Source organism: Prunus avium, chromosome 2, assembly GCF_965620075.1.
Source record: "Prunus avium chromosome 2, drPruAviu1.hap1.1, whole genome shotgun sequence".
NCBI classification, from domain to species: Eukaryota; Viridiplantae; Streptophyta; class Magnoliopsida; order Rosales; family Rosaceae; genus Prunus; species Prunus avium.
In genome coordinates this window covers 39274592-39288933 of record NC_142285.1, presented here as the reverse complement: position 1 = coordinate 39288933, position 14342 = coordinate 39274592, and the positions used below count along the sequence as shown (strand labels likewise).

Genomic DNA, 14342 nt, shown 5'->3' with positions numbered 1-14342 from the left:
CTGTTTCACAATGGCAGCAAGTACCGGAACTCTGATTCATGAGGTTGGACTTCTACCATTTTGTTTATCGGAGACTTTGTTTCCCCATTCAAGCACTGCATTATCAATCTTTTCAGTGAAGCAGAGCGTGGCAATTGGCTGTAAATCCATTCCAGCAACGATTCCATACTGTCAGCGAAATCAAGCATGTGCCATTGTAGAAGCTTTGGCACCAGAATTTTCTTCTTGCTTGTAACTCCAACTGAAGCTTCTAAGTACTCCACTTTTGCTCTCTCCAACTCGTTAACTATGTCGTCTGGGGTATAGACCCTTAACTGCATGCATATCAAAGTCTTAACTTCATCAAAATTAAGAAATAAGATGGAGAAAAATGTTGTGAAATAAACTAGGAGAGCTACACGGACGTACTGCTGGTGAGGACCAACTGCCTCGACAAAGAGCAAATGTCACATTAGGTTCCGGGTATCCGAGACCGTAGGCATGTCTTAGTAGCATTTCTTTCTCATACGCAGGCCCCTACTAAGTGAGATGCAAATGATCAGGCGGAAAAATACATAAAAGAGAACAAAAATAGAAGGAGCTCAAGTTTTGATTTTCATTTCGCGTACATGTTTCGATTCAGATGTATGGCGGAGTATGAAATGCTCGATCGCCAGAGCATTCAACACTATGCCTCCCACGTTCAATGCAGCCTATGTGAAAATGGTTATCGATTAGTATCAGAATTGGGAAGTCATGGGTCTTACAGACATTGATGTACCTTGTTCATTAGCGCCAGTAGCTTCTCCTGCGTGGAAGGCAGCCCATGTTCCAGAAATGCCTGAAATTTGATAATTAAGAACAGAAAGCTCCCAATCAATATCATTCTTCAGATTTCTGTCTTTTCTTAAATGTTGCTTAAGATGTCTTACAGTACATGCATGATGCAGGCATTGTAGATGTTGATCCAGAACGCTAGCTTCTGCTTGTAGGTCAAGAAAGTCAAGTCCACATCACACAATTGATGCATCAACTTCCTGAAGACAACGTAAAGAAGTTAACAAAACAATGCTTTTGAGAATGAATTTGTAAACAGCCGTCATTGCTAACAAGACCTGTAAGCAACCTCAATTTTCCAATTCCAGTCAAACAGTCTGATAAGCGGCTGACGTCTAATGAGCTTCTTGTGATTTGGATGAAGTTCTTGTACGGGCCAACGTCCCGGACAGCGCCATCTATATCCGGTAATATGCAGTAAGGGTCAACATTGGATGTGTTGTAGTTGAAGAATACTGTGGATGATTTGCAGTTGAATGAGGTTTTTGCCATGAACCCTTTTGAGTTCATGCAGGAGAGAGTTAGCTTTGGGACAACAGATGATCCCTCTTTGTCCAATGACGTCTGTTTTAGGTCAAGAAATATGCCTATAAGGCACTTGAGCACTTCTTCTGAGAGTTCATTTGGTTTCAGACTAATCCCAGTTTCATTAATATCCACATTGCCCTGGTTTCTGCTTCTCCCACTTAGCTTCCTTGACATTTCAGCAATTTCTCCTGTTCAAAAAACACAACAAATAATCAAAACAAGGAAAAAAAAAAGTGTTTCAATATCCACATTCTTCTTCATATGAGATAAAGAAGCAGTTTACCATCTGACTTTGGGAAATTCCACCTTTGGAAATCTGATGCAGAATCCACAGAGGCTCTTCTATTCTTCATCCTTCTTTCTTTTCTCAATGCCTCATAGTTCTGGGATCTACTACATCTCTCTTCATTGAGCACTGACTGATTTCCCACTCTGCACAGAAAGTGATTCTGTTGCCCTTGCCTCCTCTGCACTTCCCATTCTTTGGTCTGTTCCCTCTCTTGGTACAACCTCAATTTCAGCTCTTCAACTCTTCTTTCCAGCCTACTAATCTCTTCTTCCACCATTGCCAGCTCTGAAAATAGCACCTGAACCTGCATATTGTAGAGCCTCTTCTCAAAATTCAATTCCACTTAATTACACATCACACACAAACACAAATGCGCGCTCTGACACACACACAAAACGCGCGCTCACACACACACACACTAACGCGCTCTCTCTCTCTCTCTCACACACACACACACACACTCTCTCTCTCTCTCTCTCTCTCTCTCTCTCTCTCTCTCTTATATACCTGAGGTGGAAGCAATGATAAAAGGCATGGATGTGACAGCAGAGGTCCATGAAGAGCGCAATGCAAAAACCTGTTTAGTGTTTGTTGTCCATCTAACTCTGCTTGTAATTTCATAACCTGCAGAACACATGAGCATTTGATTTGTGTCGACTTTCTTTGACTAGTTTTCTAATACGTATCACAACATTTAGAACCCCAAGATGGGAAACAAAAAAGGGAAAAACTTTGTTGTCACCTCTTCCTCAAGATCGAGTCTTTTCTGTTTCTCCTCGCTTCTCTGCATCAGAAAGTCTTCGAATTTCATTATTTGCTCAAAGAAAGATCACAAGCCAACTGTTTGGAAACAAGAATCTGACGGCCGCAGCAGTGGTGAAGTTCTTGAGGCAAGAAGTGCCTAAAACAAAGAGAGGGTGAGGTGTTGTCGTGGGTGCCATTAAGGGTAGGTAGGGTTGAGATATGAGAAGATAGAGAGGGAGGGAAGCAGAGAGCAGATGAAAATTTTGGAAAATTGAAATGCATGAGAGAAGGTGGCGGTGGAAGAATCTTTTGTGAATCTGTGATTGTACAGTTGGTATTATCATTATTGTTATTAGTGTATTGCATGGCCATCCCATGATCTCTCTTTTGCACAAGTTGCATTTCCATTTAATTGCACACTGTTGGTGGTGGAGACGTGAAGTCCATGAAGACAGAAAAAAAAAACCCGAGGTTCAAAAGAAGACCCGAAAAATAAAATAGGACTAAATACAGACATCGGGAAGCGCCGTCTGTGGGAATCGAACCCACGACCACATGGTTAAAAGCCATGCGCTCTACCAGCTGAGCTAAGACGGCCGATGTTAATAAACTCCATAATTTATGTAATTATGCAGAGGAATAGAAGCTTTTTTTGGCAAAACATTATCCACTGATCTCTTATGAAAATTTAAAATAAGAGGATGTAGTTGAGCAGTTCCATTCTCCACACCCAGTGCCAATAAATCCTTAACATATATCCTGCAGATTAAGGGTAATTTGATCTACCATATATCAGTCGTGACTAATTAAGTAGAACATAGGAGAATGTTTTGAGTTCAAATTTCATGGGCGACAACTATTGAGTAAAAAGAATATTATATACGAATATTGTTACGTACGTTGCTTCTCCTATATAGTCATCAGCAGTGAAGGTGTCTTTATCCATGATTTTGAGGGTGACCTTGTACTGCTCCCCTGACCCTGGATACTCTGCCCTGAATGTAAATCTCTCGTTCCACACCGGACTGCTGCCTTGCTCTGCATTACCATTTCAGAATTAGAACATGTAGTAGTCTTTGAAACGCAACAACACTACACAAAATTTGCCAGAATAATGAAAAATCACAATGCGTCTGTTTTTTATATAACTACTGATGCGTCTATTTATATAAAAGGGTTTACTTGGTCATGAGTTTATTAAGTAGTTCAGCTTCTAGAAGGCAACTTGGCCACACCATTTTTATTACAAGTTTAAAGGAAGGAGAAAGCTTTGAGCATCGTATTAACTAAGTACTTGATAGAAAAAAGTCTAGAGTATAGGTAAACCTCAATCTAATTAAAATTTAATTCTCAAAGTCTACTATAGTTCCATACATAACGCAACTCAAGGAACCATTGGACATTTGAATAAAATATATTTCTTACAACATGAACATGCCAATCAATTCTTCTTATTTAATTGACTTGCGAGCTTTGACATCAAAACTGAAAAACAGATTTGTGTAAACCATTATTTTAAATTTAAGTATTAGGTGCAAGTCAAGTGGATGTTGGAACTTTACCTCTGGCCACGCTGCTCTTGCGCTCTTGGCCTTTGTATTGAATCAGAACATAAGGATCCATACGACCTGCTAAATCAAACTCTGTGCTAAAATGCCAGACTTTAAATAAATAAAAATAAGAAGTAATATATCATGCAGCAATTGATGTAAAATCTCCATGGGTGAGCAACAAAATCACCTTTTTAATAGTTGATGAATATTTTCCTTGAATTTTTTTTTTGAAGCAATCGAACAAACCTTGTAGAAATGGTGGATTGCTTCAAAAATTCTTACATAAAATGGGATAAAAATGAGTAAGAGAACAAGTATACATTCAAAACAAAAGCAGAGAAAATACAAGTGCAGCATTAATGAAGTTCACCAACTTTACTGGATCTATTTGTTTGAAAGTCTAATAAATGGTGGAAAGGAAAATAGTTGATTAAATTTAAGAACGGAACACAAAAATCAAAACTTTGCAGAAACCCATCAAGGTTTATGAATGTCTTCAACTATTTTCAAGCTCAAACTACATTATATTGAACTATAGAACAGCATAGACATAAGGAAAGAAAGAAAGGAAGAGAAAGTATACTGAATAAATCGGTGTCTCAGGACCTTTGAGCCGGCCAGCCAATGGATAGAAGAGGACCAAAGTTTTGGATAGAGACTCTTGCAAGCGCTTAGAAGCTTTGGAAACAAAATCGGCACCATGCCAATGGTTGGTGTACAAAAACACGAGGGGTCCATATAACGTAGGAGGAAAAAGTTGATCCAAAAGAGAGAGCTTGAGAGTTTTAAGGTGATAAGGAGTTGGAGATGATGGCTTAATGATCTTTCTTGAGGTGATTTCGACAAGAGAATGGATAGAACTACCCATTTCTAATTGAATTAGAAAGACTCCCTCAAACTTTGGATTGGAACCAAGATTATATATATACATATACATATATATCCCTCAATAATTTAATAATCTCTCCCCCCCTCCAATAATCTTTCTCTATATTCTTCACAGCCCCGCCTTAATTACCCCTAACCTTTCGTGAAGAAACCTATAGCCTCTCTCCCACCCACCTCGTGGAAAGGGAGTGGATTTTTCTTTTATGCTTTTTATTTAAACAAATAATTGTTAAATTTAAATAAATTTTCAGATAAAAAGGAAAATTAAATACTTATATTGCTGACATGTCATGTCTTTTAAACAATTAGATTATTAGGATGATCAAGATTTTGTGAAATGTGATAAAATACGTAAACTCTAAATGTAGAGGCTCGGGATACATGCTTCAGTACTAACTACTGATGATGATTGAAAATGGAGGCTTTCATCCGTATCTCCCTCACATATGATAACTAAGTTATTATTTGTTCATAATCCATACATAAAATGCAAACTGTGTGAGTTCTTAATTAGTTCACTGAACCGTCTCTCAAGAAAATTTGGAAAATGGTGTTACCTCCTAAAATTAAGAATTTAGAATATTGTGTTTAGGGAGTCCATTATGGATGCTCTTAGGTTATGGACATAGATAATATTTGTCTACTTCTGTAATAATAACACTGTCCACTTTTGCCAGGCAAATCTGGAATGCTTTGCCAAGCTTTCTGGATATTTCTATTCCGTTAGGAAGATTTATGATTAAAAATGAGTTCTTATGTTGAAAACAAATATGCCAGCAAATAGTTATAATAAAAAATTCCTATAGATAAAACCAACAACCGCTCCCAATCATGCAAAATCCAGTGCACAATATTCCTTTTTTAATTTAAAAAAGTGATAATATTTTATTAATAAAATATAATAAAGTACAAAGTAGCTATAGTGCCAGATACGAGGAAACTGAATAGCAGAAAGATTACTTAAGTTTCACTATTGAAACTGAACAATGTCTAAAAGAGCAATTACTGTAAACCACTACATTAGTGAGTCTTTTGCAAACACAGATTTTTGTTATACAGACTTTGCTTAACCTCTTCCTCACCATTTTTTCTCTTATAATATTCGTTTTCTTGCTACGTAATGTAATGCAAGATATGACATCTTACGCTTCCTTGAATTTGTCAGCCTTTTTGTGTTTCTTTTTTCTTTGGTCTTTTATTTAACCCTAAACAATCATCTTGACGGTCGGATTTGTTAGATTCTCAGGTCAAGCGCGCCACAAAGTTGACCAAAGATTTGTACGTGATGCTTCACTACCAACTGAGAATTTATTAATGGACCATATTTTTTATAAGAATTAGGCAGCTCATTAACCCATTCTTCAACCCATTCTACACACCCACCCATCTACTGGTTTACAATTTCTTCGAGCCACCCATCTCGTTCTCGTTTTATATCTTTTGGATCTTTATTTTTCCTTTTGATCCCATTAATAAAAAAAGCACAAGCGTTTTTTTTTGTTTTTTTTGTTTTTGTTTTGTTACAAGCCCTTTATGGAAGAAGAAATTTGCAGAAAAGCACCCCAAAATTAAAACATATGTAAACAGATTAAGGACTAGAAATAAAATTGTTTGGCAACTGCACCACGAGGTCAATTGATTCCAGAGAGAGTGATAGGGAAGTTTAAACCTACATATGTTTAAGGGAGTAAGTTGAAACCTATAATTTTTGTTCCAAGAAATTAGAAATTAGCGTAAAGACCCTCAAAAATATTATAGTTGAAGAATATAGGGTTTAGTGTAAAATCCATGCATATTTGTACTAATTTGATGAATATGCTAATTGGTGTTACCAAACAAATAAAAATATAAGCAAGGATATGGAATAGGTGACGAATCCGGCACACAATAAAGATAATAAAGCAAAGAAAAACAAAAACGAAAAACAAAAGAACTTGCAGAACAGGAAGTTCCAGCCCTCTAATGCAAGTACTTCTTTGCCAGTGCCTTCTCACATTAGAGATAATGCAAAAGTTCAGTGAGATATCCAACTCCAAGTTGAAAATGTCAAGTGTTGGATTATTATAGCAACCTCATATCATTCTCTAACTTGGACGCAAAATCCCACAATAACCAAAAACAGTTCTGCATCTTCCTATCTGATCAAAACAGATTTTAAACTTACAAAACTTGAAAAACACCAGTCACAATGCAAACTAGGGCATCACTTGAAGTGCTCTTTTTCCCCTCCCTTCCTGTTGTGTTAATCAGAACCATCCAGCGGCGCCATGCTGGTTCTGGTTCTGGTTCTGGTTCAGGGAAGGGTCAATGCAATGATCTTCCTTCAAAGCAATTTCTGAAGTTGTTCCTTATCCAAGCGAGTCTTGCAAGAAAATAGGAGTTCATATTGAGCTCCAAATATACGTTGGCGCTTTAGCCAAAAAAACTTCTTCTGCAATTCATGCGATTGTGTCTTTATGACCAGATATTGTTTCTTGATTTCCATTTCAAACTGCTCTCTGGACTTTTTATCAATATGAGGTGATCGCAACACAGTATATAAGACTCGTGATTCAGGCAATGCAATCCTCCGTGTAGAAGGTGGAAGCCCCCACAAAAGGTTTGGGTGATGAAAAGATCGAATCACTACACATACCTTGGTCACCATTACTTTCGGTGCTCTTTCTTTTTGGCTGACTCATTTGACAATCAATAAACAAATCCTAGTCAGAGGAATGACAGCAGGGTCTAAACTAAAAAATGATTGAAATAAAACAGAAAAGAATCCAGTCCTTCATGATAAATGTTGGGTATGAAAAGGAAAAAAAAAAACCCAAAGATCAGAGCATGTTCATATCTTTAACAAATCCTCCATTAAGCACTTTATGAAATCAAGAGAAACCCATCCATCAAGTCAGGCCTTTTTGAAGTATTCACAACTCTACTATGCTTCTGCAGAACTAAGTCCCAAACATCTCTAGAAAAATAAAACCCCAAATCCCTAAAACGAAATAACATCAACCAGATTGTCATAGAAAACATAACTACAAAAAACCAAAAAAAAGGATGGGGAAATCATATAACATATAAACCAAGATTTCACATCAGATTTACCAAGAAAGTAAAATAAAACAATCAGAAGTATATAGAGAAAATGAAAAGCAAACCAAGGTCGTTTGGTATTAGAAAATCTAAGAACATATACAGTCGGATCAAAATAGAAATGATATTTAATCTAAACAATAAAGTCACAGTATAAACAAAATAACACAAGGAGAGGACCAACCAAAGTAAAAATCCACTGCTTCAGTTTGGAGATGTCTAACTTAAAAACTTGGATCACCTTCAGCCGGTAATGAAGAACGAACCTTGACTGCAACAATAACTGGAGAAAATCAACTGTCATAATAGAGGAATCAGTTGCAATCTATCACCTATAGGCTATAGCCATCATATCTCATGAAAAATTAACAGCTTAAATTTCATAAAGCACAATAATACTAGGAAAACATGATTGCATGACAAACATAATGCGAATCAATTTATGAGTTTATAGTTATTTTGTATAATGACAAAAAAAGAATTGCCTACAAATTTCAAAGCTCTTCCTCTTTAAGGAATCTAAGGAAAATCATATTATATACATGATAGGAAAAATAGCTCTGTTTATGAAAGCACATCAACAAGGAAACTCAAATCATATATGAAGGTATAGAAAAACTCATGTGAGAGCTGCACAACAGCTACTCCCACCAAAGAGCAGCCCTCCATGAAAGGACCTTAAGGTGGACCAGATTAAACCCTCTCCGTGCCAGAGAGCAGCCCTCCTGAATTTCCAAGGAAACAAGCAATGACTCTTTTTTTTTTCTTCAGTTTTATAAAACTGAAAATTAAGTAAGATTGGTAACTAGATTTGTTTCCTCGTTGACCCTTGATCCTGCCCTTCTAAGTTCTAACAACCAACCTCCTTAACCACAAGCTCAAACAAGTAACTTCTTGGTCTGACCTAGTGACCTTCTGATCGAACCTAGTGACCATTGGACTCAACTTGATGACCATCGAACTTGAACCGGTGACCCCCACCTAGGCATGATCTTGTGATCCAACCCTATGACATACTGATAGTCATTCTATATAGTTAATTTGAAATAATTAAATTATCTTTAACAAAAAAAAAATTATGTATTCAGAAACCATTTAAGCAATTATTCTTAATTTTCCATAAAACGTTTTTGCCATAGAGGAGTGACTAAACAAGCATCACAGTAAAAAAAGCCAGAAACAACCCAAGTTTGGTCCACAACTAGCAACTGCAAATCAACTAAATACCCAAATATTGGGAACTAAAAGAGCTAATTTTCATATCCTTGCTACCATTTCTCAACAAGGTTCGGTACCAATTTTGGAAAAAGAAATCAAGGGAAGGAAAATGAAAATACATGGTAGAGAGCATTCTAATTAAGCTAATCCATCGACCTAGAGCCACACAAAAGCATAATCAACCAAACAGAATCAATTACACATAACCAAAATCAACACACAAGCAACTTACAGAGATGGAGTGGGAGGATGACGATGAGGCAGCAGTTTGCGATGAAATGCCCAGCCCTAGTGAAAACCAAACCAAATAAACATTTTGCCCCTTAGAAAAACGGCGCCGTTCCAACGTCTAGTAACCCAGAGGTGTCACAGGCCCTAAACTATGTTGCTTCACCAAAATTCCCTGAAAAAAGCCAACCACAACACAGCTCGAGGGTATTAATGTAAAAACTCACCACCAGAACCTGCCAAATGTCAAACCAAAATTAGGGGTGGGCACAGTCCGGTTCGGTCCGGTGCAGAGCTCAAAGTAGAACCGAAATTAGCATTGTTCATTCGGTCAGGTCCGATTCGAATTTTAGTAAAAACAGGAAAAAAAGGGGACCAAACCGAACTGGTTGGCCCGATTCGGTTTTCCGATTTGGGCCGATTTTTTATTTATTTATTTTGGGATAAAAAATCTGTTTGTTTGCTTGGTCAAACGACAAGATCTTTTGCCTTTTATCCTTTCCAACACTCCCAGGGAATTTCTTACATATAGACTCAATATGTTTCTTCAAACTTGACATCCCATTCACATTAGGGTCCGCGACATAACTAATAAGGCAATACTTGCACCTAGCTCTCTTTTTACTTGTCAAAGATTTGCTACCATCCTTCTTCACGGTCTCAAATTTTTACAGGAATCTGAAACAAGGCTTTATCTTATATGCTACTGAAGCACACAAACAGATTTTTTACCCCAAAAAAAGAAAACCCAGCCCAAATTGGAAAACCGAATTGGGCCAACCAGTTCGATTTGGTCCGATGTTTACTAAAAATTGAACCGGACCGGACCAAATAAACAGTACTAATTTCAGTTCTAATTCGAGCTCTGCACCGGACTGTGCCCACCCCTAATTATGATTTGACATTTGGCAGGTTCTGGTAGTGAGTTTTTACATTAATACCCTCGAGCTATGTTGTGGGCTTTTTTGGGGGAATTTTGGTGAAGCAACATAATTTAGGGCATGTGACACCTCTGGGTTACTAGACGCTGGAACAGCACCATTTTTCTTAGGGGACAAAATGTTTATTTGGTTTGGTTTTCACTAGAGCTGGGCATGTCATCGCAAACTGCTGCCTCATCGTCATCCTCCCACTCCATCTCAGTAAGTTGCTTGTGTGTTGATTTTGGTTATGTGTAATTGATTCTGTTTGGTTGATTATGCTTTTGTGTGGCTCTGGGTCGATGGATTAGCTTAATTAGAATGCCCAATGCTCTCTACCCTGTATGTTCATTTTCCTTCCCTTGATTTCTTTTTCCAAAATTGGTACCGAACCTTGTTGAGAAATGGTAGCAAGGATATGAAAATTAGCTCTTTTAGTTCCCAATATTTGGGTATTTAGTTGATCTGCAGTTGCTAGTTGTGGACCAAACTTGGGTTGTTTCTTTGTTTCTGGCCTTTTTTTACTGTGATGCTTGTTTAGTCACTCCTCTATGGCAAAAACGTTTTATGAAAAATTAAGAATAATTGCTTAAATGGTTTCTGAATAAATAAAATTTTTTTTGGTTAAAGATAATTTAATTATTTCAAATTAACTATATAGAATGACTATCAGTATGTCATAGGGTTGGATCACAAGATCATGCCTAGGTGGGGGTCACCGGTTTAAGTTCAATGGTCACTAGGTTAGATTAGGTCACTAGGTAAGACCAAGAAGTTACTTGTTTGAACTTGTGGTTAAGGAGGCTGGTTTGATTGTTAGAACTTAGAAGGGCAGGATCAAGGGTCAACGAGGAAACAAAAACAAATCTAGTTACCAATCTTAGGGGTGGGCGCGGTCCGATTCTCACCTCAAACCAAAACCAAAATCGGTATTATTTAACCGTTTCGATTCGATTCGATTTAGGCAAAAAAAATTCAAAAACCGACCAATTTCGATTTTGAACCGGATTATTAATTTATTATTTTTTTAATTTTTTTTAATAAATAACTTATTTTTTGGCTTAAAAATTAACAAATAATCCTATTCATACATTTAGAAATTTTTTGAAGTTGAACTTGGAAAAATAGTAATTATAACATTTAAAATATGGCATTAGATTTTAAAATTTTGTAAAAATAAAAAATATATATATATGACCAGTCTGGTTCGGTGCGGTGAGGTGTAAAATCGAAACCGAAACCGGTTGGAACTGGTTCGGTCTGATTTCGGTCCGATTTGTTGACTTTTTGGTCCACTGATTTTTTTCCAGTTTTCCAATCATGATGCCCACCCCTAACCAATCTTCAGTTTAAAAAAAAACGAAAAAAAAGAAAAAAAGTCATGGCTTGTTTCCTTGGAAATTCAGGGAGGGCTGCTCTTTGGTGGGAGTAGCTGTTGTGCAGCTCTCACATGAGTTTTTCTATACCTTCATATATGATTTGAGTTTCCTTGTTGATGTGCTTTCATAAACAGAGCTATTTTTCCTATCATGTATAATATGATTTTTCGCTTTGAAATTTGTAGGCAATTCTTTTTTTGTCATTATACAAAATAACTATAAACTCATAAATTGATTCGCATTATGTTTGTCATGCAATCATGTTTTCCTAGTATAATTGTGCTTTATGAAATTTAAGCTGTTAGTTTTCATGAGATATGATGGCTATAGGTGATAGATTGCAACTGATTTCTCTGTTATGACAGTTGATTTTCTCCAATTATTGTTGCAGTCAATGTTCGTTCTTCATTATCGGCTAAAGGTGATCCAAGTTTTTAAGTTAGACATCTCCAAACTGAAGCAGTGGATTTTTACTTTGGTTGGTCCTCTCCTTGTGTTATTTTGTTTATACTGTGACTTTATTATTTAGATTAAATATCATTTCTATTTTGATCCGACTGTATATGTTCATAGATTTTCTATTACCAAACGACCTTGGTTTGTTTTTCATTTTCTCTATATACTTCTGATTGTTTTATTTTACTTTCTTGGTACTCAGTCTCATTAAATATCATATTTCTCAAAGTGATCCCACACCTCCGATTTTTCTCTTGATGGCTTTCTAGTCTCTAAAGGAGGTAATGGTGGAAGACCACTATGTTGAGGAGGTGTTTGGGCTTGAGGTTGGCTTATTGGTATAGTAGGTGATGGTGAAGATGCGGAAGCGGAAGAAGAGCATACTTCATTACTATTACTAGACAACTGCTCAAATTGGTCCATCCCTCTTTTAATATTTAAAAATCAGCACCTAATTATTTATCAATACAAAAATCAGCAGCATACAATAATATCATACAGCAGCAATAAACTAATAAAGAGAGAGAGAGAGAGATTTAACTTAAAGTTCACACAATATTATCTAATTAAACTAATACAGCAGCAACATACATACAGCAGCAATATTATCTAATTATCTAATTGAACTTAAACTAATACAGCAGCACATACATACAACATAAACTAATACAGCAGCAATATTTTCTAATTATCTAATTTAACTAAAACTAATACAGCAGCAACATACATACAGCATATAATATTATCTAATTAATTTTCACAAGTTCACAACAAAGATAAATTTATAAACAGAAAGATAAACCTTTATAATAACCCATTGCTTTCTCAAAGGCAAGATGGTTTAACTTACAGTGGCAGCTCACGCGTCAATCCTTCAGATAATAATTGATTTACTCCAGCTATAAAAATATACGACTTTAACTTTTTTTACAACCTGTACATAGAAAACATAATCAGACCATAAGAGTGCATAGAACTTTAACTTTTTTTACATGTACATAGAAAACATAATCAGACCATAAGAGTGCATAGAACTTTAACTTTTTTTACAACCTTCTATTGATTCAATACGAACTTTAACTTTTTTTACAACCTGTACAAAAATATAATCAGACCATAAGAGTGCATAGAAAACATGGAGGTAAGAATAAGAACTTCCAAAAGCCAAATAAATTTTCTTACAACAGTACAAAACCAGATAATGCAAATCTAAAAATGCTAACAAAAGACCCACAGATTATGTCTGTTGCTGTGAAAGCAGCAAACTTGGGTTTTGAAGCAAAGAATCGTTCGTACCCCTAGAAGCCAAACACAAGGCACTATATGCATCAGTAAAGAAATTCTGTAAACCCATGAAGCATTCGATACAAGGGTATTGCCACACTAACAGAATTGTAGTCGAATATGATCTCCTCCCCATATTGAATTCCTTGTACAGTGTAGATTCCAATCTGGTAACGACCATCTACAGCAGTAACTCTGTATTCAAATATCTTGCAAACGCAATCATTACAAACAAGATTTACTGTATTGCCAAATATCCATGATCTGGTACATCATTTTTTCCAGGCAATCCAACTGCATGACTCACATTCATAAATTCACTATGAAGACTATGAAGCAATAACCGGAGTACGTGATGGTTTTTCCAGAACAAGACATGACATATTCAATGCATACAAATCAAAATAAACAGAAAATCAGAAAATCAAAAAACAAAAATAACAATAAATCTGCAAACAACAATCGGTAGCTCCTCCAGCATTGATTTTTCGCAAGGAGCGGGTAAACAGATGCACACACAATCAAAACCTAAATACCCAAACAGATGCAAAACCCTAGTAACAGAATCGAAGATGAGCTGAAAGAGAGAGAGGGAGATGAACAGTACCTGAGAGAGAGACAGAGACAGAGAGTTATGCGAGACGAAGAGGTGGACGCTGCGAGCGAATGGGATCTCCGGTTTGCTGGAGGACAGAGAGAGTCAGAAAATCGAATTGGGGAAGAAAAAAAAAAGATAGAGAGAGAGAGAGAGAATCTGACCTGCGTGATGACGGCGACTGAGAGAGGCTGAGAGAAGAGCGGCGGTAGAGAGAGGCGTGACGTGATGGCTCTGAGAGAGGTTTGGAATCGGTGGCGGCTGGCTGAGTATGAAACGAAAGGGAGGAAGAAACGTAATGGGATGGGAGGGGAGGAAAAAACGAAGAAATAAAAAACCCTAAGTCACTTGAGGCTTTTTTAT

The 14342-nt window shown here is 36.7% G+C and overlaps 2 protein-coding genes, 1 long non-coding RNA gene and 1 other non-coding gene across 17 annotated transcripts; all 4 read right to left on the bottom strand.

Annotated features, from left to right (window-relative positions):
- Nucleotides 1-5: 5 nt before the first annotated feature.
- On the bottom strand, nt 6-3364 carry LOC110756634 (uncharacterized). Of its 2 annotated transcripts, XM_088249226.1 has the most exons (10): nt 3277-3364; nt 2376-2417; nt 2141-2257; nt 1628-1937; nt 1106-1532; nt 917-1016; nt 761-820; nt 609-692; nt 409-516; nt 6-314 (listed from the first exon to the last, which is right to left on the bottom strand). In XM_088249226.1, the coding sequence occupies exons 3-10, from the start codon at nt 2252-2254 to the stop codon at nt 6-8; spliced, it is 1512 nt and encodes a 503-aa protein (XP_088105352.1). In that variant the 5' UTR covers nt 2255-2257; nt 2376-2417; nt 3277-3364. The 2 variants fall into 2 exon arrangements, with proteins under 2 accessions (XP_088105352.1, XP_021813766.2); XM_021958074.2 differs by lacking the exon at nt 3277-3364 and having other exon boundaries at nt 2376-2734.
- Nucleotides 2806-4999, bottom strand: LOC110756635 (16 kDa phloem protein 1). 3 transcript variants are annotated; one of them, XM_021958075.2, is made up of 4 exons: nt 4514-4999; nt 3940-4005; nt 3277-3415; nt 2806-3136 (listed from the first exon to the last, which is right to left on the bottom strand). In XM_021958075.2, the coding sequence occupies exons 2-4, from the start codon at nt 3998-4000 to the stop codon at nt 2980-2982; spliced, it is 357 nt and encodes a 118-aa protein (XP_021813767.1). In that variant the 5' UTR covers nt 4001-4005; nt 4514-4999; the 3' UTR covers nt 2806-2979. The 3 variants fall into 3 exon arrangements, with proteins under 3 accessions (XP_021813767.1, XP_088105353.1, XP_088105354.1); XM_088249227.1 differs by having other exon boundaries at nt 4537-4999; XM_088249228.1 differs by lacking the exon at nt 4514-4999 and adding an exon at nt 4118-4498.
- On the bottom strand, nt 2902-2974 carry TRNAK-UUU (transfer RNA lysine (anticodon UUU)). Its single transcript has one exon. It is a non-coding gene; the product is annotated as a tRNA-Lys (tRNA).
- A 2462-nt stretch (nt 5000-7461) lies between the features above and the next one.
- LOC110756555 (uncharacterized) lies at nt 7462-14336 on the bottom strand. 11 transcript variants are annotated; one of them, XR_015833912.1, is made up of 7 exons: nt 14144-14336; nt 13992-14067; nt 13154-13193; nt 12951-13034; nt 9350-9520; nt 8084-8196; nt 7463-7490 (listed from the first exon to the last, which is right to left on the bottom strand). It is a non-coding gene; the product is annotated as an uncharacterized LOC110756555 (long non-coding RNA). The 11 variants fall into 11 exon arrangements; XR_015833908.1 differs by lacking the exon at nt 9350-9520 and having other exon boundaries at nt 7462-7490; nt 14144-14329; XR_015833913.1 differs by lacking the exon at nt 7463-7490 and having other exon boundaries at nt 8084-8182; nt 14144-14332.
- Between the last annotated feature and the right edge of the window lie 6 nt (nt 14337-14342).

Bases quoted from the DNA above. Each gene is read 5' to 3' on its own strand.
- LOC110756634 (XM_021958074.2), bottom strand. From the start codon at position 2,444: ATGAAATTCGAAGACTTTCTGATGCAGAGAAGCGAGGAGAAACAGAAA. The intron at 1,938-2,140 runs GTATATAAGAGA...TACAATATGCAG, and splicing joins TATCATTGCTTCCACCTCAG to GTTCAGGTGCTATTTTCAGA. The intron at 517-608 runs GTACGCGAAATG...CTCACTTAGTAG, and splicing joins ATACATCTGAATCGAAACAT to GGGCCTGCGTATGAGAAAGA.
- LOC110756635 (XM_088249227.1), bottom strand. From the start codon at position 4,867: ATGTATATGTATATATATAATCTTGGTTCCAATCCAAAGTTTGAGGGA. The intron at 4,006-4,536 runs GTCCTGAGACAC...TTGATTTAGCAG, and splicing joins ATTGGCTGGCCGGCTCAAAG to GTCGTATGGATCCTTATGTT. The intron at 3,137-3,276 runs GTACGTAACAAT...CTTAATCTGCAG, and splicing joins GACTATATAGGAGAAGCAAC to GATATATGTTAAGGATTTAT.